Source organism: Pomacea canaliculata, linkage group LG2 (genome assembly GCF_003073045.1).
Source record: "Pomacea canaliculata isolate SZHN2017 linkage group LG2, ASM307304v1, whole genome shotgun sequence".
Taxonomy (NCBI): domain Eukaryota; kingdom Metazoa; phylum Mollusca; class Gastropoda; order Architaenioglossa; family Ampullariidae; genus Pomacea; species Pomacea canaliculata.
The window spans coordinates 23,173,425-23,197,191 of NC_037591.1; the positions used below are offsets into that span (position 1 = coordinate 23,173,425).

General features: G+C 38.6%; 1 protein-coding gene, 2 long non-coding RNA genes and 1 pseudogene across 3 annotated transcripts; 2 read left to right on the top strand and 2 right to left on the bottom strand.

Annotated features, from left to right (window-relative positions):
- Positions 1–5,095: 5,095 nt before the first annotated feature.
- Positions 5,096–9,462, bottom strand: LOC112558180 (annotated as a pseudogene).
- LOC112558197 lies at positions 9,302–10,907 on the top strand. Its single transcript, XR_003098090.1, has 3 exons — positions 9,302–9,434; positions 10,066–10,153; positions 10,650–10,907. It is a non-coding gene; the product is annotated as an uncharacterized LOC112558197 (long non-coding RNA).
- Positions 10,908–12,376: 1,469 nt separating this feature from the next.
- Positions 12,377–15,468, top strand: LOC112558198. Its single transcript, XR_003098091.1, has 2 exons — positions 12,377–12,739; positions 14,883–15,468. It is a non-coding gene; the product is annotated as an uncharacterized LOC112558198 (long non-coding RNA).
- Positions 15,395–22,932, bottom strand: LOC112558178 (cathepsin L1-like). Its single transcript, XM_025228469.1, has 9 exons — positions 22,781–22,932; positions 20,548–20,675; positions 20,037–20,161; positions 19,111–19,216; positions 18,058–18,213; positions 17,543–17,666; positions 17,143–17,243; positions 16,599–16,870; positions 15,395–16,025 (listed from the first exon to the last, which is right to left on the bottom strand). Exons 2-9 carry the CDS (start codon positions 20,548–20,550, stop codon positions 15,926–15,928), a joined length of 987 nt encoding a protein of 328 aa, XP_025084254.1. The 5' UTR covers positions 20,551–20,675; positions 22,781–22,932; the 3' UTR covers positions 15,395–15,925.
- Positions 22,933–23,767: the final 835 nt, after the last annotated feature.

Genomic DNA, 23,767 nt, shown 5'->3' on the forward strand with positions numbered 1-23,767 from the left:
TTACTGAATGAAGAGATATGTATGTGCACCTGATGTCGAGCTACAACAGGAAAAAAATCTTAAATGCTCCTCGAGTATACGTGTCATCCTTCCGAGTCATCCTTGACCACGACAGAGAGCTTAGATATAGAGAGGGTGCACTCCTTTATCCTTTCTTACCTGTTAAGAAAAGTAGTGACGGACTTGCGTCCCTTCGATAAATATGCTACGCGCAGTTGCTACTATCTAGCACTACTAACAAAGTCGTCGCTAGCACTGTTTATCTTTGGAGTAAATGTCTAGGTGTTTGCGATATGAAATGACGTTTATCTAAGAACAGATTTTTGTGTCTTTTATTGATGAGAATTGCTTAGATGAGGGTAGTTTGGGAGAGTTTTAATACATGTATGACAGATGACTATATTTAAAAAAGGATAACTTTTAGAAATTCAAACAGCACATCTATGAGCACAAATTTGCATTTATTTAAAAAATCCATAAAAATCTAATTTGATGATAATTTATGAATATGAGAAAAGCAGTTAAAAACAGAATTACACATGAATATAAACAGCCACATTCAGAAGACTTGCTCACATACTGAGATATATAGATTTCTGTTTACATACAAGCATGGGCAATAAATTCTCCCACAAATCATAATAATCATAATAAATAACAAATCATAATACTACTATTACTAATAATGTATATATTTATATAAATTCATATCCCTTATTGTAAGAACATTGGTTGGCAATTTAAAGATAACAGCTATGCTTACTATGAAATATACAGCAAGCAGATACTCAAAAGGGATCATTCACACATGTACTTTGAATAAAGATTTATAACATTTTCTTTCACACTGTTCTAAAATAATTTTAAATTACTTTAGCTTAAAAGCTACAAATGATGTAACTTCAACATTTTTTTATTTCTTTTTGTTCCTTTTTCAAAGAAGACACAGAGCTATCTTTAAGAGAAAAATGGAGGCGAACATTAATAAATAGATTAATCACACTTCCTTGCAGATCCCACGCACCAAGTGGACAACAGAGGTCAATGCTTTTTAGCTCTTTCCACAGAAGTCGAATCAACTGAGATTTAACTTTTTTCCCCAGGAAGTAACTGGTCAATATTTTTACAATAGGCACACTCTAATATCTTAACTGTCTCACTCTTCCATCAGGCTGCTCAGTTTTTCTTTAAGATTTGTGATCTCCATCTTTAATTCATCTTTTGTAGGAGAATCTGGCACAATTATAAAGCATGCAGGCTCAACTGCAATATCTGATTGTTCTTCTTCAAACAGATGTATAAAAAAGATGCTTATAATGTACTGGACAATATCACCCCTCGTCTTATAAATATTTTCTTAATGAATGAAAAATAGCAAGAAGATATATATATATATGATTTAAAAATAATTACCTTGCAAGACAACAGCTTTCTGTGAAATCCTGGGCTGCTTTGCATAGGTAGGTTTGGACATTCTGTCCATTGGTCGCTTTCATGAAGAAGTTACCTACAAATACAGGTACATGGAAATGTGATTTACAGATTTTGCACCTATTAGCATAATGAAAAGGAGTTAACAGTAGCCAAAATATCCAATAGATCTATATGTAGAATCTCTACAAACACACACACATTCAAACAGACCTTTTGCAGTGCAAGCTATGATCATCATTAGCCTTATGTGCCAGTTAGAGTGATCTCTCATGATAAATGTAAATTAAAAAAATAAAATATGACAAACACAAAGGCCCATGATGGTAAAATATGGCTTAGTAATATATATTGGAATATATTATCTATTATATATTATTATCTAATAATCATAAGTTTCAATATATTAATAACAAATATTTTTATAACACCTCACCCCAGTGACCAATGCCTTAAATAAAAATACTATAACAAATTTAAATAGGTTTGTAATCAGATAAGTGAGAATTCCTCACACAGTCTCACAATATAATCAGTAAAGTCGTTTTAATAATCACAGATATCAAGCAAACGCGTTGTAGTAGACTGCTCTCAACTACAGTACAACTTATGGATCGTAATTTGAGAATAATTCGTAGCTTACATCTCTTCGTCCTTTGGGAAATTATGGAAACGTTTTTCTTTTGGGTTGATTTAAATCTGGCGTTGTGACAGTTTATTGCAGAGCAAAATTGCCCACCTTGTCTCAAACGATCGCCTTGTGTCATGTTGTTTCGTAGCATCACGTTACGAAAGATAACTCTAACCGACGAGTTTTCCCGCCGGTCACGAGTTAACCCTCTCTATATCTAAGCTCTCTGACCACGATACACCGATTTGTGAGCACGAGGTCACCGAGGCTCTACACAAGCTGAAAACTAGACTAAGTGCTGGCTGAATACAGTGAAATAAAAAAGGTCCATTTATTCACTATTAAAAGGTTTATGTGCGTAGACATTAAAACTCCCTAACATATGGTATAATATAGCGAGAGTGGGAGACACCCTCTGTATATCAATAGCACAATACGAGCTGTAAAATACTGGTTAAAATTAAACACCATGAACAGGTCAAGATTCCCAAAGAAAGCTTGTAACATGCAGGTAAACTTAGGACTACCGTGGGCAAAGACAATGGAAGATACCCTGTGCACGACGACACGTGTGGGAACAAGGTGGGGTAGGAGATGCCAGGGCTTTCATCTTACTGCTCCAAGATTGAAAGACAACTTTGTACAAAAATGTTCAGACAAAATGCAGACGAGTGATAGGTACTCAACCTACAGACAGTTTAAAAAGTAATTCGAACCAGAAAGATATCTTTCAGTAGTAACCATAAAAAAGTTCAGAAATATTCTAAAAAGTGGATGCCAGCAGACTGCGTTGTGTATGATGTTGTCTAGAGATATAAGAAATGTAGCCATGTTCATTTGTTATGCTTTAAAGAGAAGACGGAAATGTCGGAAGTACTTGACAAACAACTTGACCCCATGTGGCTGGACTCACAAGACTGGTCACAATGTCAAGCAGGCTGGGGCTGGTGGCCTAATGATGTGTGTATGTGTGTGTACGCGCGCGAGCTGTATATGGAAGTAAGAGAGAAGCCAAACGAAGAAATGTTGGCATGAGAGCAAGTGCTAGGTAATGAGTGGTTGAAACGATACGAACGTGTACTTCATGTAATTTACGTCGTCTGCCTGTAAATGTTCTAAGGCCGATGATGAAATTTATATCTCGCCCTGCTTTGAAAGGGTCTTCGAGCTGTCAAATAAATAATTCAGTTCAACTCTTCTCGCTCTCTCACACACACATACACATATCAAACCAGAAATTCAGACGATCAGAAACACCAAAACCAACATGCAGTAAACGAACGGAAAGTGGTCGGAAGAGTGGATAACGAGGACAAAACAAAAAGCTTGAATAAACATATACACAACGACAAACAAAACGATGACAGGACAAATTAACTTCCAGGCGACACATGTATACTATTGCTAGTATGAGGATTACTGTTTAGTGTAGTGTAGTGCAGTGCAGTGTAGTGTAGTGTAGTGTAGTGTAGTGTAGTGTAGTGTAGTGTAGTGTAGTGTAGTGTAGTGTAGTTATTTGATATGGACCTATTCTAAATCGCAGTTAACTACAAGTTTGTTTATTTCTTGTATCTACTGAAAAATGTGTTTGTTTACTTACTGAGTCTTCGTTAGTTTGTTCGTGCATTCTGTGCATGTCCACGGATATTTTAACGATGTAGCAGTGCTTGGAGTTCGCAGTGCCATAGCCGACAAGGAGCATGCCGCGGTTCAAATCCCCGGTGCAGTTCTTATCGTAGTCGACTCCTGACTTGTACAATAGAAGGAACTCAAGCTGGCGTTGGTATATACGGAAATATGGACCCCACAGCGGCCATTGCTTTCATTCAGCTGGGCAAAATGTCATTCGGACCAATGAAACACCACAACTGTCCACCAGGCTGACGAGAGATTCCCAACTTTAAACAAACAAACAAACAAACAAACAAACAAACAAACAAACAAACAAACAAACAAACACCAAAGCAGCTACAGCCACAAGCAGCACTGCGCTACAACAGCTGTCTTTGAAAGTCTAGGTATCACCATACAGTGATCTGGAATGGCCGGTCTGACCTTAAAACAAGATGATATTTTCAAAAAAACAGATGATCCATGCCGATGCACCATAGCATTACACTGGTGCATGGTTTCTGTGTATACAGCGCGTGTGCGATATGTACACACTTACAATACATGCTAATGCAATGAGCCATAAACGCTTAAACCGTTTCTGCTTTACTAACGCACGTGTGTGAGAGAGAAAGAGAGAGAGAGAGATTCACCTTCCTTGATGTTTCCCCTTCGTAAATGTCGTCTTTTAAGATTCGGACCTTAACAGGTTAGCGGTGTTTTATTGATGTGGTCTGAGTCTGTTCGGTCGCATGCCCTCAATGTTTACACTGCGTGCATCTTCAGGTAAGTTTTCTTTAGTGCACTTACTGTACAGGTGTGTGCTGCTGTACAAAGACACATCAGTGTGGTGTGCGGCGGCTGAGTTAGGGAGACGATGATGTGGACACGTAGATGAATCTTAACAGTAACTGTACAAACTCGTGTGTGTGTGTGTCTTCGTCTGTTCTTTGTATTCGTCGCAATCGGTGTTCTGATGTAAGTTGTCCAACTAGTATATTTAATGAATTCTGGGATAGAAAACCATACACCAATAATAACATGCTCATTGTACTGTAAAGGTGCTTATAAGTACAATGATCAACTAATGTTTTATTTATTTATCCCGATTGTGTTGTGCAATATCCCCTTTGCAGCATTCCGGAGACTTGACAATATCTGACAAGGACCACTTAGTAAACCCCTGACCTGACCCTTAGGTCACATTTACATCAAACCTGTCAATCACATGCAGGAAATGTTTCTTGAACAAGCGACTTTATATTTTCTTTAAAGAGTTAAAAAGACCTTTATGCGGTGCAAACCTGTTGGTTAAGACACGGACTCTGAACCGACTCTTCTCTTTTTTTTTTTTGTTTCGTGTGAATCCTCTTTATACTGGTAATCGCAGCAAACAAGGAAATAAAATCAAAAGATCCAGTATTAAAAAAGAGTCAACGAATTATTTTATTTTCTTAACAACTGTATAAACTGTACACAGAATACAAGCAATCATTTTTTAACATGGAACAACACTCTCTTAATATACGAAAGCTCGAAACATATTAACAGGAGTTTTTAACAATTATTCTATACACGCTGGGGTTCCAGATGCCGGTGACTGTAGGGCTGCAGACGATGACTTTCTACACTTTGGGGTAGCTGGCCATGGTGGCGATGCCACAGTTGTTCTTGCGATTTCTGGACATCTGGATGTAGCCTTGCATTCCCCAGGTAGTGCCCCAGCTGTTTCCACAGAAAAAAAGTATGTTCAATGCAGCTCTAAGGTAGAGGCTATGTTACAATAAAGTTATTTATCATACGTCCTGCTTTGTTGTTGATCTTTTAGCATGACATAATGTTTCATCACGTGGTCCCATACGACATCTGATCGTTAATTTAAGACAGGTTTACAATATGTCAGTCTCTTCCCCACTAGAACATGACAGAGCATGTTATACGTTACTTTCGGTGAAAACCCCAAACAAATGGCCCCCTTGTAAACTCATCATAGCCTGGTCAGCAGGCGTTTTACACTGCACAAAGTAGTCAATGATGCTAAATAGCACTGCTAAAAACAGACACACACAGGACCATCAGATACGCAAACACATAACAAATCAGAAACTCAAGACCAGAAAACCTAAAGAAGACACCCAAAGTGAAAAGAAATAACATTGTCTGCTTATGGAGGACACGACGAGGACAAAACAGATGCCACACATCCAGACTAGTAGACCAACGATATCTGAGAGGAAATTATTCGCAATTAACCACCAGTTTTGTTATTTATTAAATTTATTTATAATTGTGTTCGTGGACTTATTTATTTTGCTCGTATCTTTGTTCCTGCTTTGCTCACCTATTTTTAACGATGTAGTATTCATTTGAGCTATCAGCGCCATAGCCGACAGCCAGAACTCCGTGGTCCAGCTGCTTAGTGCTGCACTTCTTCTCGTAGTACACGCCGGACTTGTACAGCTGGAAGGAGTTGTGGCTGGCGTCGATGGCCACGGAGATGGGCCCACGGTGGCGATTGCTTCTTGCAGGTCATTCTCGTTGCCGCTGGTGATGTCGACAAAGCCTGTGTCGTTGGCGCCGACATCAGCAGGCTTGAACTTGCACTTCTCGTCCTGATGAGAGAGGGAGAAAGATATATTTTCTTAAAGCCCCACCCGAATACAAAGTTAATTGCAAATCGTAATGTCAGCGTGCTTTTATCACACATACCACGAAAATACAAATTAAAACCACATACAAAAACAGTAACAACAACACTATCATCGTCGTCATCATCAAATGAAGAAAAAGAAAATCAAGAAGAACCCCAACCTACCTTGGCCTTGTATGGGTAGGACGCCTCGGTATCAATACCTTTGTTTTTTGCGACATAAGTGAAAGCCTGGTCCATCAGACCTCCCTCACAGCCTTGGTTACCTGCAAAGAACAAAGGTAAAAACTGTCACAAGGTAATCGAAACAGGAGCTAGGATAGAGGGATAAAGACAATGTCAGAACAGACGCTGTATACTGGGTATCAATTGTATTTTACCTGAATACTGGCATTGATTGCCATGTGGTATGTATGGGTCTGGGTTTTTTTATGAAGATTGTGTCAATTCGATACAATCAAGTAACCGTAGTCTAGAGGTTGTTCATCTTCTCAAATTAAAATATGGCATGGACATTTAGACGCTCCCATGCAAGGAAAATATTTACGAGTAAGATGACAAACACCAACAGTTACACAGTTTGTTAGAACAGAGGAAGAAAACAGGTTTAACACATGCGTTCTCACCTTCCTTCTTGGAACAGTCTACAAGGTCTTGCTCAGAGAGGGAGACGAGTGTGCCCGTTTTGTTGAACCATTGACCCTCCAGTGATCCTGTGGCAGAGAAGGCCCAGCACGACCCGCACTGACCCTATAGGTTGAAAATTGAAGCATAATAGTCTATGCCCAAAATCTTTAAGATGTATTTAAATAAAGAATGAATCCTAAAGAATCCTAAATAATGAAAAATAAATGAATCTTAGTAGAAATGTGCTTTGGTTTTTTGCTTAGCAAACGAAATCAAATAAAAATTTATAAAATCTGTTTTCGCTCACACCGAATTTTATGTTATGGTGAAATGAATATGCTAAAATAATACCTGACTAAGGAAATTGAATGTGTACACCATGCCTACTATCACGCGGTTTTAGGGGATCAAAGTCACTTTTTTCCTCAGGGACCATGACAGCACGCTGCATACACATTTAAGCCTACGAAAAAATAGGCAGATGCCTCGTCCGCCTGCCCCTAAGCACATAGCATAAAGACATAATGCAGGACGACGATCTCGTACGGGTAATTGTTGCACCAGAATGAATGAAATGCAAAAGACGCAGAAAGCGTGACCTGTGGTCAGCTGAACCATACCTGGTTCTTAATAGGGGTGACGTAGCCTTTAGTGCGCCAGTCAACAGAGTCGGGTAGTTTTGCACCAGGCTTAGGGACAAAGATCTCTCCCCCAGCTACGAGTGTTTCAGACATCTTGAAGCCATTCAGCACTTTGCGGAATTCTGCATTGCTCTGAGAAGACAACGAAACAACGTTGAAAGAAAAGTCAATCAGAAAACAACTGCAGGTATACCAGATACATATGTTTAAAAATTGAAGGCAGACTATCTAATGATATAGGTCAGTCTACAACATCAATGCTCTGCAAAATCGGAATCTGAGAAGAAAAAAAAATTATAGCTGCGCTCTTTGCTTGTCTTTAATTACGGTTAAGTGAAAGTCTCTCTAGCGAAACTCTTCTGATTATTTTAAGCTAATCCTAGACGTTAACTTCTTTGTTTTTCTTTATCACTCGTTCTGTCAGTCTGCGCAAGCTTTAATGCGCCAACCTATTGACTAATGGACAGTTGCATAATCGCATACCATGTCGGCGTACTCGTTGACCCCGACACGGAAAGTGTGGATACCCAGGTCAGCCTCGAAGTTGTGTCGCTGGATGAAGTCCAGGTTGTTCTCCCAGATCTCGCGCCTGTGTAAAGACCGACGACAGACAACTATTTTAAATGCGTGTCAGTAAGTGGTGAACACCATAATCTACTGCAGGCTTCGTCTGCTATTATGACTGTAAGAAAGACATCGTGGGTTTTGTAAACAAAAAAAAAAAATCAAATACAGATGTGGTCAGGTACAAGCCTGTGTGATTGTGTGTGAACGCTTCTTTCTGCTTATGGATGAGTTACAAAATATCCTCCCGTCACACATACACATAAGATGAAAGCAAGCACACACCCAATCACTGTATCTGTGCGAGAAGACTGCGATCGTTCGAAAAAAAAGTCCAGTGAAGAATAAGTTTGTTTTTTTTGTTTTGTTTTTTTTTGTGCTAAGCGTTTTCAGATCTAGAAAGAATGAGGGACGAACTGTGTTTTTAATGACAAGAAACTAAACACAAAAAGAGCAAGAGACCTTAGAATATCCAGTTTTAAAGATAACAACTGAGCAAAGGGTTGACTTTTTGTTCATTTCACAAGCGGAACTTTCGAAAGATTGAACGCTGGGCGAAAAACACTCACCGCAATGAAAGATAACATCCATGATAACATAAACGTGTGCACCGGGCTGACAAGGGGAGCTACTCACTATTTGTGTTTCTGTGTGGTCTCCCTTTTCACCCTTAGCTACTGAGACACTATTTTCATGAACCTTAGAGATTATCTTGTCTTCTTAAACTTCAACTATTGAAATGATCGGCATGTTTTGTCCTTTTACGTTGTTGTCTTCGATCAGGATTCACTCAAGAGCTGTGTCGTCATCGATCCTTACCGGTAAGCCTCTTCGTCGACATCCTTGTACGACTTCTTGTAAATCATCTTGAACGACTCCCACTGGGAGTCAAGGTCCAGGGCGCAGGTCAGGCCAAGAACGGCGATGAGGATGAAGCACTTCATCTGCACACAATGGCCTCATGTTAATTAAGGCCTTATTTCAAGAGCTGCGCTGCCGGTCACCATAGCACTACACTGGTGTGTGGTTTCTGTGTACACAGCGCGTGTTATGATGTGTACACACTTACAATACATGGAAATGCATTGAGCCATAAGCACTCAATTAGTTGTGTGTTTACTTGCGTCCGTGTGTGTGTGTGAGAGAGAAAGGCGCTCACCTTTGATGTGATGTCGATGTTTCCTCTTCGCTGGTTTCGTCTTTTGAAACTGGACTAGCGACAGGCACTGAGCAGCGGATCGTTTTATATCGTCTGGGCCTGCACCGAAAATAGTCCCACGTGAGTGTCATATGCTACGATTGTGCTCGCTATTTTTTTTTTTTAAATGCACTGCGAGTATTTTCCACGTACTTTTTCTTTCGTACGCTTTCTTTAGAAGAGAGTGCTGCTGTTGTATAACGGCAAATCAGTGTGGTCAGTCGGGGATAGGGAAGTGTGGACAAGTGAATGGTTTAGAAATGGTAACTGTGAGAATGCACCAGTCTTGTGTGTATATCTTTTGTTGCTGTGTTGTTGTGTGAGAGTGTTCTAGTGCAAACTTCTGTGTAGTCAATATTTGGATAAATAAACAATCTATCCACCACCACGAATGACATTCTCATTGTACTTAGCTGTTTATCAGCACTTTTATATGAATTGTCTTTATTGATTGATTGATATATTTGGTGTTGCCCGTTATCGTTAAAGTAGTATACTTCGATCGACCAGTGTGCTCTTCACCTGACCTGACCCTTAGGTCATAGGTGAGGCCATACAAGTGTGTCATAGACAGCGAATGTTTGTTAAACGACCAATTTAAAATTCTCCAATTTACTTTTATCTGATAGGCTTCTATGTTAAGGCGCTGACTTTGAGATTGCTATTTTGTTCTAGTTTTTTTTTTCACTTTCTCCTCTTATCTTTTCGTTAGATGACGCTGCAGTGATTGGAGTCACATGCGCGGTTCACGTGTGTACCTGATTGGACACGAGGGGAGCTCTGCATAGACATGCACACAGGTACCTTCGCGTTATAGGCGTGTATGTGCATGTGTACATGCACATCTGTCGCTAACTCAGTGGCGAGTCTTGTCAGCCGCTGCGTCTGTCCAGTTTCCCAGCCCTACCCTCCCCATGCCAGATCCCCCGACCTGCATTGGGGGACCAGCATAGGTCACGGGAATTAGTGAATGAATAGAATTGTATTTACGCCTGATGTTCAAGCTACAACAGGAAAAAAATCTGAAATGCTCCTCGAGTATACGTGTCATCCTTCCGAGTCCATGCTTATCTTTCCAGTTTTTATTCGCGCAAAATACATGCTCATTACAATATTGGTTTAAAACTCTTTCTCAGTCCATCAATCACATGCTTTAATCATTTCTTTTTTATCTATTTTTTAAGAGACTAAGTTTTTTCAACAGGAAAGTATTTGGTTTTACATTTGAGTTAAGCATGAACGTGAAATCAATGTTTGTTTGAGTAACACTGTTTTTTGTTTTCGCCCTCTCCAAAGACACCGCGCGTGACCCACCTGATTATCACCTGCAGATCAACACAGATCGGAGAACTCGGACTTTGTCGTGCATCCAATCACATGATGAGTATATTTAATTTCCCTGACCTCGATCACGGGATTTAAACTATTTAACTTGGCGCGGGTGAAGGATAGTAAATCAGATGGAAGGGAATAAAATAAAGAAAACTGCGAAAGCTTTCTTGAACGGAGCCTGAAACCCTTCACAGTTATCATTTTATTATGCTGCAAAAAAAATGTCTTCATACTTTCCAAAAAAGTACATTTATGTTTCTCTGTAAGAATACTGCTATAAGATGAATAAGCAACGAACGCACAAGTCGTGTTCGTCACTACACAGACAATTACATACTTCCTCTCGGTTTTTCACACAACACTCTATCTTTGAATACAATGCTCTGCTATGGGGTCGCATCTCGGTTTCTGACCGGATACTTGGAAACGAATCAGCATAATAACAATGGGGTATATACTGACATAAAAGCTGGAGTGTAGGGTGGAGAGAAAGAATAGAGAACCCGCAGATGAGACAGGGCTAAGCAAAAAAGGCAAGAATGATGGACATTAACTCGTCCAAGTCATGCGATTGAGTGTTATCATGAAATCTGTGTCATCTTTTGTTCTGATATGAAGATAAGGCGAGTCAAAAATAACTTCAGTTCAAACCTGGTTGCTGGGACGTTACTATACGCGTGGGGTCAATAATTTACATGAACGAGTTATTTTTATTTATTTTTGATTGTGGGAGGTGGAGGAGAAAGCTGCGAAATCGACCTACTTGAACTAATTGAACTACTGACTTCAGTAAAGGCCGCAAGCAAGGCGAGGGTGTGTAGCACATGGTAATAAGATGTTGCCATAACAACAATCCTACTTTTGTGACGTCACAGAAATGAGAACGCGTTGACCTCTCGATCTCCACAGTGAGACGAGATTTGTGCTGTTTAATTTCTTGTTACTAAGTGAGCAGAACAGACTTGTTCCATCAGATTTGATGAATAATAATATCTTATGATGAACGAGACTCAATCACTTGAAACATAATTTTGAACAGTAGAAATTCTCTCAATATTACACGAACTATGCACAGAATCTCTGAAAACAAGTATTTAGTTTATTTGTTTGGGTTTTCCCCCGTTTTTGGAGAGTATGTAAATGAAGTCCACAGACTTTATACTCCGACAATCGAAGAATGACAAAGAGCCGGTAGGTCGTCAGTGCAGCAGGGAGGGGGAAAAAAGAGGGGGGGGGGGTGGACTCCGCTGAAGATGACAGAATTCACCAAGCATCACGACCTCCAACACATCTATATAGCTGATACCACCCGCTTCGTAAATGAGTCATTTTCTCTTGCGAAAGTGAAAATAAAACTAGCGAATTTTTTTTGCGTCTCGCCTTTCAGGACAATGAGCGTTAATATTAAAGGGTCAGGAATTTCCAAACACGTACTTGTTTTGCAGCATGTCCCATAACATTGAAAATTACTGTTTATCTCCGTAGTTGACGATGAGTAAATGCAAACATGACTGCTACATTTGTTGTGCGACTGTGTTGGGGAATTTTTATGAGAAATTTCCGCACCCACTTACGCAAATATGGAAATCCTCCTCAACATCAATCGCCCATTCATCTATCTGCATGCTTTACATCCTGCTTTCACGAAAACATCCAAACAACAGGCATCAGAGGATACGTACGATGAAGTTTCGTTTTATGAATGCGTTTGTAAGCGTATGCTTAATGTATATATACAACATGTTGATTGATAACTGAAGACACTAAATTTGCCCTTGATGCTTTTTGTGTACTGATCTACATTAATTAATCAGTGATCTCACTTTGTTGGTCGAATGCGAATCCACAGAATACAATACATGACACACATTCGGTCACAGCTTGTTGCCCCAGTAGTGGTCAGTACTGGTCACAAACTACGTGGTATACCCTGGGTGTGGAGGTAGCATAACAAGTGGTCAATGTGGAGAAATTTAGGAGTTTGGGGGTTTGAGGCTCTGTGGCTGAAATTCCACCCACCCACCACTGCCCGCCCCAGCCCCTGTACTGCAATGGTGAGTAGTTTGTTTACCAGGTGAGGTAAAGAAGGGGGAGGGAGAGGGTTGGCTCCACCATTTACATATTATGTCCTAGACACAGTGGACGAACTTACTGACCCTACCGCTTAGGCAATGGGACCTTTACCCCACACAAAAGCTTTCAGGTTATATCACAGATACAGTGGAATGATTGTTTATGATGCAGAGGGTTGAAAAAAACTTTAGGAATGCTAAAATAAATGTTTATTAAATAATGAATATTGGCTGATTAACATTTGCGATATACTTGACAATAAAAATGAGTAAGCGTTGCATTTACGGATGCAAAATATTGTGACAGTTACAACCTAGTTTGAAGTAAGATTCTTGTTTAACTAAATGGTCTTTCACTTGTATAGACTGACTATTATGATCTTTCAGCAGAACAGTCAGGGCTTGGGAGTGTTTCAGTGTTTTCCATTTCCTGTTGATTGAATGGTTTAGTGTTTTGCTAGTCAGAGCACGAATATGTACAGGCAATCAGCCCGAACTCATTTTAATTTAGTTAGAAAAAGAAATATAACAAGCAGCAGTGGAAGATTGATGCTTAATTGGGATCTGAGCAGAATTCCAGCATGCGAAACAGACTCTCTGCACCACATTACCAGGCTAAGCATACATAGTACAACCCTAGAAATTGATGGGAAAGGTTTGTTTTAAATTTACACACACGTATCTTAACCATGGACAATCAAGTGCTGAAGGGTAGTGCCTTGGCTCCGACATGCCTCTCTCTGGTTGTCACACCCGTTTACATCGGCTCACATTTATCAGCGATGTAAGATGATGTTCGGCTTTGAGGCGGCAAACTCCATGCTGAGAGTGAACGACGTTCACCTTCTTGCCTCAGTATTTTTTTAGGGTGCGGCTGCCTCTCTTATCCCCCTGGTTCCTATGCCATTGATTTATGATGCACAATTTTATAGAAAGTGGTAGATGATGGTAGGAAACCTGTTTTTTAAGATGTTCTTTGGTCTATAGTGAAAGACTCAGAAGAAAAATGAGAAGAAAATTGTGCATACTACAGCATGGGCATTTTCATAAACGCATTTAGTTGAAAATATCATTACATTTCATGAAGAGATTGCTGGATTTTACAAGTATATAAATATGTATTTGACGAAGAAGGAAAGACAAGTATATTGTCTGTCTCAGCAGCATTACTTGGACAGTGACCAGGTTTTCTTGCATCTCTAAAACATCTTTCTTCTACATCACTGTTTTAATGGGTTTTTTTTTTAAATATACGGCTTTGCTTTTTGGTTAGATCAAAACCTTATCTGTTACTGCAGCTAGGTGCGGTGGTGATTAAAGCAATACTGCAGAAAGTAGTAAAAGTACTTGCAAACGTGTCTTGCTGAGCGCTTTTTACATCTGTTAGCAGGTCAAGAGCTAGGCTTATTGCACATGACTCAGTAACAGAGCACAAAGGAACATTTTAACTGTCCGATATACAAAACACTGACTTCTATGTCAGAGATTATGACTGATAACAAAACTGATGAATTGTTTGGTATAGTCCATAGATTAAGTGGAGTTATTGAGGTCTGATAAGAGTACAAAAAATATTTTCAGATATACAAATAAGCTGCATCACAGTAGTTTGGTGTTTGTATGTTGGTTCGTGTTGCTTCTTATGTGGGAGGGTTAGAGAGCATAGGTGGGATAGAGGGATATGAACAAAACAGAAAGTTGAGTGTAGGATAAAGTAACCCTAAGAAGCAGGGAAAAAAAGGCTCAAGAAGAGAGTACAATCCTATGGACTTTCTTTGTAATTTCTATTGATCACTCTTTTTTTTATATATGACTGTTTGAAATACTTTAATTTCATTTTCATTAATTACATTTTATGTGCTGGAATGCTACTCTACTTTGAAAGCACAATAAAGATATGAATTTTCCTGAAACACTACGATATAAGGTTTTAAATGCTTTTTAACACAATATTATCTGTATTTTATGTTCCTTTCCATTAAAATCAGAACCATTACTTTCAGGTATCTTAGCACCTTTTAATCAGGATACTAACTCCATCACATTATAGACTTTAAAGCAGAAACCTGCTAGTTCAAAACTTCCTCTTGACTTTTATTAAAAAATTGCTTTCATTAAAACCCAGATGGGAAACAGTCCTGGCTGTGTTCTACAATTCCTCAAAAAATGGTGAACTGTCATTCTTCCTCCTTGTTTACTTCCTCTATGCTGGTAAGATCTTTACCTTTTTTTTAACATGTAGAATATGCCAATTTTTTATGTTAGTGATCCTATTGTTCAGTTTTCAGCATGTCTTAAAGCATGTTCAGAGTTACCACCAAAGACTAGTTTTTTTGGATGTAGCAGGTGAATGCATTTGTGTATGATTATGCACATATATGTGCATGTAGTTAAGTACAGTACATGTATGCATGTCTGTTTGAACATACATCATTTAAAGATGTTTTTTTTCTGACTGAAATTATCAAGAAATATGAGCAGATCACGAGCACTTGTCATAAACATTGTTTTATTTTTTAAAAATTATCAGTCATTAAAATCAAGATCACAGCATCACTTGTCCATCTTCAAAACATGGAAATAGAAAGGGAAAGAAGAGTCACTTGGGGTGAGAAAGGGTTAAAAACTCAACAGTCCTTTCTCTGTAATATTTTCTTGTTTTATGTATCATGACCAAATATTAATTGACAAAAACTTACTAGTAGCATAAAACAGTGTATCGAATTTTTAAAAGTTCACATCATCATCAAGTATAGTCCAAGCAACCATAATCATAGGACACAGAACCAACAATTAGTCTTTCCTGGGAAAAAGCTGCCTTAGAACTAACAAGTCTGCAGATATAAAAATACTTTTCTTGCTTCTGTTTTGAAGATGTCCAGAGTAGTTCTATATCCCAAACAAAATGCACAAGCAATCTCCTTAACATTCTTTTTTTGCTGATGTAAGTAATATACTAACAGGCTACAAACATTTCATGAATACATTTCTTTCTATTATCACTGAGCAAATGTCTTGAGTACTTTTTTTTTTTTGGGGGGGGGGAGAACCTAGTGTCCTAAAGCCTTAAATTCCTTTATCTCCAAATCTAGAGGGCATAAGTAAAGAATATATTATCATTATAAGAGGTTTGATATATATGTGCGTGCAGGTTGTAGTGGCAACAGTTCACACTGTTGGGTAGCTGGCTGCAGTTGCAATGCCACAGTTGTTGTCACGGTTTCTGGACATCATGATGTAGCCCTCCATTCCCCAACTTGTGCCCCAACTGCAACATCAACAGTACCTTCCGAGTTGCTGCCAGATCACAGTTTGTGAGCATGCAAGTGCACATACGAACATTTCAACGTGCCAAGTTAAGGTGAGTGTGCAGTGTGGTTATATCAGTTGTGCACATAGTATAAGCATTAGCAGTCACTGTTGCTGTCATCAGTTTTGTCATCTAGGAAGGCTGTTTGCCACATTTCATCTGATGAGGGTATGTGCACATCTGTACAAGAATGCTCTTAAAATATATATTTCAAAAGCTAAAATATATATGTCAAAAGCCTGGTGGTCATCTGAATTTTATCATAATCATCTCTTTCAAGCTGGTTTTAAAACATGATGTGCCATTAAAATCTGTTGCTTATCCCTTTGTATATGTGCATGTTGTTGTGGAAAAGGTGGTTGATGAAAGGACAAGGTTCATGATGGCACAACTGCAGATATGTAGATCACAGGGAGGCAGAGGGAGATCAAATGTTATTTCACAGAAAGTCTACTAAAACTTGTATCATCTCCCCCCTTCATTCCAGCCATGGACTGCAATCATCCTTTAGTAGAAACACTTGTGCCTCACCTGTTCTTCACAAGCCAATAAGCCTTTCCTTCATATGTTCCATAGCCAACAGCCAGCACACCATGGTCCAGGTTTGTCTGTGAGCAGAGGATACTGTGATACACCCCAGACCGGTACAACTGGAAGGTGATGTGGCTGGCATCAATGGCAACAGAGACAGGTCCAGCTGTTGCCACAGCAGTCTGCAAGTCAGCCTCACTCTTGGACTTGACATCCACAAATCCAGTGTCATTTGCACCAACACTGGCAGCGTTGAACTTGCATTTCTCATCCTGAATCAAAATAAATGAAGCAGTAGGGGAGGAATGTGGAAAACTGGTTATTTGATGCATGCAACTTCAGGAAAAATGCAGCATCGATTGAAAACAAACTGCAATAATCAACTAACTTTAGAAGGACAAAAAAAGGGGTTATGCTTGGGCTTTGGAAAATTGGTCAAAGCATCATTGAAAGACTGTTGTCGGATGTATGCGACATGTGGGATTCTGATCAAAGTATACTGAAATATTTGGCCAAAAAGAAAATGGTAAAAGTATAGACTTACAACTCCAACATATGGGTAAGAAGCCTCAGTGTCAAGGCCTTTGTTTTCCTTGATGTAAGTGAAGGCTTGATCCATTAAACCACCTTCACAGCCTTGGTTACCTGCAATGAAAGCAGGTCTGCCAGGATAATGTTAATGTGTAGCAAGTGTGAATGAGGTATTTTGGGGAGACCGTATACTAAGGAATAAAAACTAATAAAGAAAGTTATCTCCAATACTGGGCCAAGCATGTCTCATGTAACAAGCTTAAAAACACATTCCCACTATAAAACATTACCAAAATGAGAACAATGCCTCATGTTGTCGGACTTGCTTATCATACCTCAAAACTGTCTTCTTCCTCCAAATATGCAGGGACGTAAGCTGCTATTAGGATGATGCTTATTTAAGAAACACACACCTTCTTTCTGGGAGCAATCCACCAAGTTTTGTTCAGACAGTGATATCAGTTTCCCAGTCTTCTTGAACCACTGGCCCTCAAGTGATCCAGTGGTGGAGAAAGCCCAGCAAGATCCACATTGACCCTTAAAAAGAAAAAAAAAAAAATGTTCGTGCAGACCTCTCTAGAATTAAGTTTTGAAATAGCAAGTTTCTGCTTTAAAGTCTATAATGTGATGGAGTTAGTATCCTGATTAAAGGTGCTAAAATACCGAAAAATAGAGTTCTGATTCTAATGGAAAAAAACACAAAATACGTAATGTTGTGTTAAAAATCATTTAAAAGCCTATGTCCTAACGTTTCAGGAAAATTAATATCTTTATTGTGCTTTCAAAGTAGAGTAGCATTCAATCACATAAAATATAATGCAGGAAAATGAAATTAAAGCAAATATTTCAAACAGTCATATAAAAAAGGCATGATTAATAGAAATTACAAAAATGCCTTTCATGCTAACTTTGCCCATAACCCACTGACCTGATTCTTGACTCCAGTAACATAGCCCTTTGTGCGCCAATCGACAGTGTCAGGAAGGTCACCCAAGTTGGAAGGAGGCAGAAAGGTGATGCCTTCGTATCTTAGAGAATTTTTCATTTGGTATCCATTCATCACTTTACGAAACTCATCATTTGACTGGAAAAAGTTAGAGTGGAACAAAAAAAAATCAAATTGCTAGTCAGCATAAAAAAGTGAAACTCTTCTATAACATATGTTTGGTAACACTAAATTGTTTTGGTGATGGCAACCAACACACCAGTATTCATGCCAAAGTTTGACTACTTAAAATGGCTTCATTAATAAGTCAGATAAAGTATTTACATAAGTATGCATGTGTGTTCATACAATACAGGAAAATTTGTAACAAATGTGCAAACACACCCTAAAAGCCAGCACGGGTCCTGGGGAAGACGACCTTTCCCAGCTCCTTTCATTAATCATTAATTTTAATTGTTTATTACTTTTCCAGCAAGTTTAATTCCAAGACAATATCTACATTTTGTTTAGTAACTTAAGCAAACATTAGGAAAAGTGTATACAACTAGGATCTACAATACTGCAAGAGATGAACATTTTAGAGCTGTGTACATGTGAGGGTCAGTAAATGAAACAAAATAATATAAAAAGCTTAAACTATTTGTGTCTCTCCTATAGAAGAATGTCACCAGTGCACATGAAAAGCTCAACAGATTCAAGAAACAAGGTTTATATCCTTCACCATAATAATGCATGGGTGATGCCACAGTCCTCACAGATTTGGGTATAATTATTGGAGGCAGAAGTAACTCTAGTAGTGGTGAAGCCTACGCTTTAAAGCATTCTTTGAAGTCTAGCTTAATTTTTGTCTTCACAATGCCTTTTCTTTTTGCTTTCATTTAAAAGAGAAATACAATTTACTGACCAAAGCCAGGCCTCCTCCGCAGCCGGATACCTCCCACGGTACACCACCCCTCTCTCATCAGATTTGTGCGCACACACACATATATATCTGCCCTATGCTCCTTCTTACCAGGATATAGCTGAAAGACTTACCATATCAGCATACTCATTGACCCCAAGCCAGAAAGTGTGAACTCCACGATCAGCCTCCAAGTTGTGTTTCTGAATATAGTCTAGGTGGTATTCCCATATTCCACGCCTGTTAGAAAACAAAAGTCAAAATATTGCAGTGGGCAGAAGCAGCTCACTAGAGGAGCCTGTTTCTTCAACTTTCTTCATCCATAAAAAAATCCTCTATAATTGAGACTGACAATATTTTTTAATTCCCTTTGTTATCAAAAGATGAAATCAACTACTAGTAAAAAAAAAGTAAAATTGTCCTCAACCATTCTTTAAAAATTAACAAATGAAAATTCTTTAAACTGTGTACTAAGGGTAGACTTTTGTGTGGTTCAAATAGTAATTTGAATATCACTATGGTCCTCATTACTTCCAGCTGTACTTTTTTTTTTGTAGGTGAAAAAGGGCCAGTGGGTGGTTGCTGAACCTAAAAAGAGCATATATGATATAGCCACCTATGCCAGAACTTTAGAAGACATTGGAATCCATTTTTATTGAAATGGCAAAGCAAGAATTTCTGCCATTTGTCTCTAAAGGTAAAGCACTCTGCATGTATTGTGCATGTAACTGTTCGATTAGTGCCGCGGTTCTCAACCTGTGGCCTCCCCCCTTGGGGAGCATGACGTGCTGACAAGTGGGGCACGAAGGCAGTCTTTTTTTTTTTTAAAGTTTCTCATATCTCATATCGGTATAAGTGAAATTAGCTGGGTAAGGGGGGGGGGGGCATACACTGTTCGTCTGGGGGGCGTCACAAGTAAAAGGTTGAGAAATGCGGGATTAGTGTCCTTCGTTGGTGATTTGCACAACAACCAAAAAAAGTGCTATTTTGCTTTTTGTATGACTGAGGTGTAAGAAAAATTAAACTCCTGAAAATAACATTAATCACAGCAGTCTAGTACCTATAGCGCTCTTCCTTGTCATTCTTGTACATTTTGTTGTAGCTTTTTTTGAACATCACCCATTCTCCATCAAGGTCAAGAGCAGCAGCCAGACCAAAGGCAAGGATGATCAGAAGGGCACGCATCTAAATCAAAGTATTAAATTCAAACTGCCCATAAATAAAGCACCAAAGGTTAGGATGTGTAATAAGAGCCACATTTATGCAGAAAATCATACAAGTATATCAACCAACTTAAAAGACGCACATTCTAAGAATGACAAAATGGAAATGAGCCTTACAGGACTGGAAAGATTTCAATGGCTTAAATGCTGTGTTCTAATCTTTATCCAACTGAATTCAAAGTTACAAAATTCACAGATGGACTAGCACATCAATCAGCATGTCTATAAAATAAACAGTATGTTCATAATGATACTAGGTTTTCCCACGTTAAGTATAACTGTGTAAGACCAAAGAGACAAAGAAACATCAGCCAGAAAGTGCATTAGAAGACACACATGAGTACTCACCATGATTGTGGTCTTTTCTGTGCTGTCAAAGTAAGCAAGGATGTGTGTCAGGCAAACCTTTTATAATCACCCACTCCTTATGACTTTGCTCACTACAAGTGTGCCAAGGATTTATCTTGTCATGAGAGCTAGATGTGATACAAAAGAACAAGATCACAAGGCAACATGTGACAATATGATGGCCAGATGGGGTCAAAGTAATTTAAAAAAAAAAAAGAGAGATAAATAGTGAACTCTACATAAAACATGTAAGAAGTTTTATGCAGGTGTGCACATGAACAAATATGCATGGATTGCTGCATGTAAAGTATAATATACACCAGGTATGAAAGATAATGATTTATGATTACATGTAAATTTTACAAAATGTCTTCTTGAATCCTTTTCATCCATGCCTCTTTGTCCCTGTTTTGCACATGACAATGCAAAAACATTGTTTGTAGTCAGACATGCACAGCTAGCATCTTGAGTTTGGAAGGCAATATGTTAAAGGAAAAATGGATCATGAGGAAATATATTAATTGCTGTTAATATTAAGAGTTATTAATTTTAATTCATGGAGTCTCTTGAAAAGGTATTTTGAGATGGTACAAAGGGACAGTTATCATTTGAGCTACATTTTTTTATGGCTTGAATTTATAAAGCATGTTTACCCAACCTGCTAACCTACTCAGACTAGATAAATTTACTGCCTAATCAGCAGAACAACCCCAGCCTCAAATCATTTAACAACCAGTACTTGAATGTGGCAGCCCCATCTGACAACTTTCTCCCATGCATTAGGGTAAATATTACAGAGACTAATTAAGCACAGCAAATTAAGAAGCAAATGCAAACTTTTCTGAGACCTAACAAAAAAACTGGAAAAGTATAATGATACAGAACTATTTGGTGTATACCAAATTTATTAAATTCATAATTTGTAAATGTTTTCTGCACACCTCAGTGCAGATGTTGAATGGTTTGCTTGTGGACTACAATTTTTTTTTAATTGACCAACATTGCAGCTCTATACAATGAATACAACCTTGCTTGAACAATATGCATGAATAATTAGTAAATTAGCATACAATGTACCTCACATTAAAATTTACTTATTGAAAACTGACAAATATAATTTTAGGATAAACTTAGTAATGCTATCCTCATCAGTGTTCAAGTAAATAAATTTTGGATTACAAAATTCAATGTGGTAGCTGATTATTAAGTTGGTGCAGCCAACATAGCTTTACTTTAGAATGGCTTAAGATGCACTGACAGAGGATGCCATATCATGCACCCTTAAACTGGGAAAAACGTATTCTCCACTGGCTTCCTCTACAGGCTCCATAAACTTTCCATCCTTTGCATTACAGCCTCTGCTCCTAACTTTTCCTATCTCTGAATTCACTACATTCTAAACAAGCATCTCCCTACTTCTGCAGATACTCACCTTTCCGTTTCAAGAATTAGAAATATAACCTTCAGTGAACTATGGTCCCTCATTTCAACATCCACTTGATGGAACTCTCTCCCTGTGATCCCTCGCCATCAGACCATAAAGTCGTAGTCATTTAAAGAAGCTCTTAGGCACAATGGTCCAAGAAACATCTTGCCGAAAGTTTTAGTCTGGATATTGTTACATATCTTTTACATTGTATAGCTTCTAATGTTCACGTTAACAGATCAACGTTCCAAACTATATGTTGTGGTACAGTATTTTTATTATTAATACATCAGTAGTAGTAATTCTAGCCCCTTTTCCCGGGTTATAAAAAGGGGCATATATCGTCCCTACCATTTCGTCCCACATCAAACCACGTAGGTCCAATTCGTCCCAAGACAGAAAAGTCGAATCGTACCAAGCCCAAAAAGGTAATCGATCACCGAGGGGAAAAAAGTAGCTATTAACGTCAAATATTACCAAAAGAGCCATATACGTTGTTCGGACCATAGAAAAGCTAGAAGTTTAGCCACCGAAATAATCTTGGGGCGATATGACAGCCCCCCTCTCCCCATAAAAAAGTGTTATTGAGTCGTCTGCTGACAATACTGTTGTCACAAGTTATCACGCTGCGATACATAAAAAAAACAAAACCACACACACAAACATCACATGACACAGATTAGTAAACTATGGAGAACATAGAGACTTTCGCAGCACATGCCCTCGCGTGCACACACATATAATCATTAGCCTTTATACGATCTTTAAAATTCTAGACACCATTCTAAACTCAAAAAACATTTTTACCTCAAAATGATGGTGTACCTATGATAAAAAAGCAGAAGAAGGCTGCGTCACAGTTACATATAGTGTTTATCTTCCGGTCGAACACAAGATCGAGGGGGAAGCACTCTGTATGTATTGTGTGCGTAACTCCTCCATAGTGCCTTTCTTGACGATTTGCGCAAATAAAGAAATAGACAAAACATCAAGAACCCCGTTAAGGATTTATACAGGAATCAAAACTCGCCACAAAAAAAATATCTTCAACTTTATCAAGCACGTAATCTAGTTCCATGCAATAAATTTACAAAATCTAGTTGTTTCCTAACGCTCTTGTCACTACAATAGTTTTAATAAAAGTATATAGACACCTTAAGCAGATAGATAGGGCACACATTGTTAAAACTGTCAACATAAAATGTGCCCCTTGACAGCGTGTAGGCCACTGGATGTCATAGAGGACATGGCCATGCTCAGAAGCTTGACAGCAGCAGGATCAATTAGCACTATTAGATGATATATATAGCGATTGCCTGCATGGTGACTGGTGAGACTTGGTTACACTTGTCATGGATGTTATGGAAGTGCGTAATCCATCCATCCAACAAGTGCCTTAGTCTCACAGGGTCGCCCTCGCAATGTTCAATACACGTACTAAAATAAACATGATCCCTGACCGCTGCTGTCTTGTCACTGAGCTAAGGGCGCCAAGTCTTACCTTGCGCAAGTTTTTTTTTTTTTTCCATCCCAGCTTTTATACTTTTAGCAACGTGCCACCCCACGTTAATGTTTTTAACATCTTTATTTCTCACTGACTTATTAACTATTAACCGCAAGGTACATTCTTTCACTTACAGAATAACTGTCACCTAGCGGAGACTATAGTTACAGAATACATACGATATTCTGTCCGTTAGGACAACCAAAGACGATCAGAGCATGTCCACCCATTTTTGATATCTTCACTTGGAGCGAGGAGGTGCAAGAGGCTGAATGTGCATGAACATGATC

Excerpts from the sequence above, each read along its gene's own strand:
- LOC112558178 (XM_025228469.1), bottom strand. Across the intron at positions 19,217-20,036 it reads GACAAGGAAGAGCGCTATAG|GCGTGGAATATGGGAATACC; the intron begins GTACTAGACTGC and ends GTTTTCTAACAG. Across the intron at positions 17,244-17,542 it reads GGATTGCTCCCAGAAAGAAG|GTAACCAAGGCTGTGAAGGT; the intron begins GTGTGTGTTTCT and ends CTTTCATTGCAG.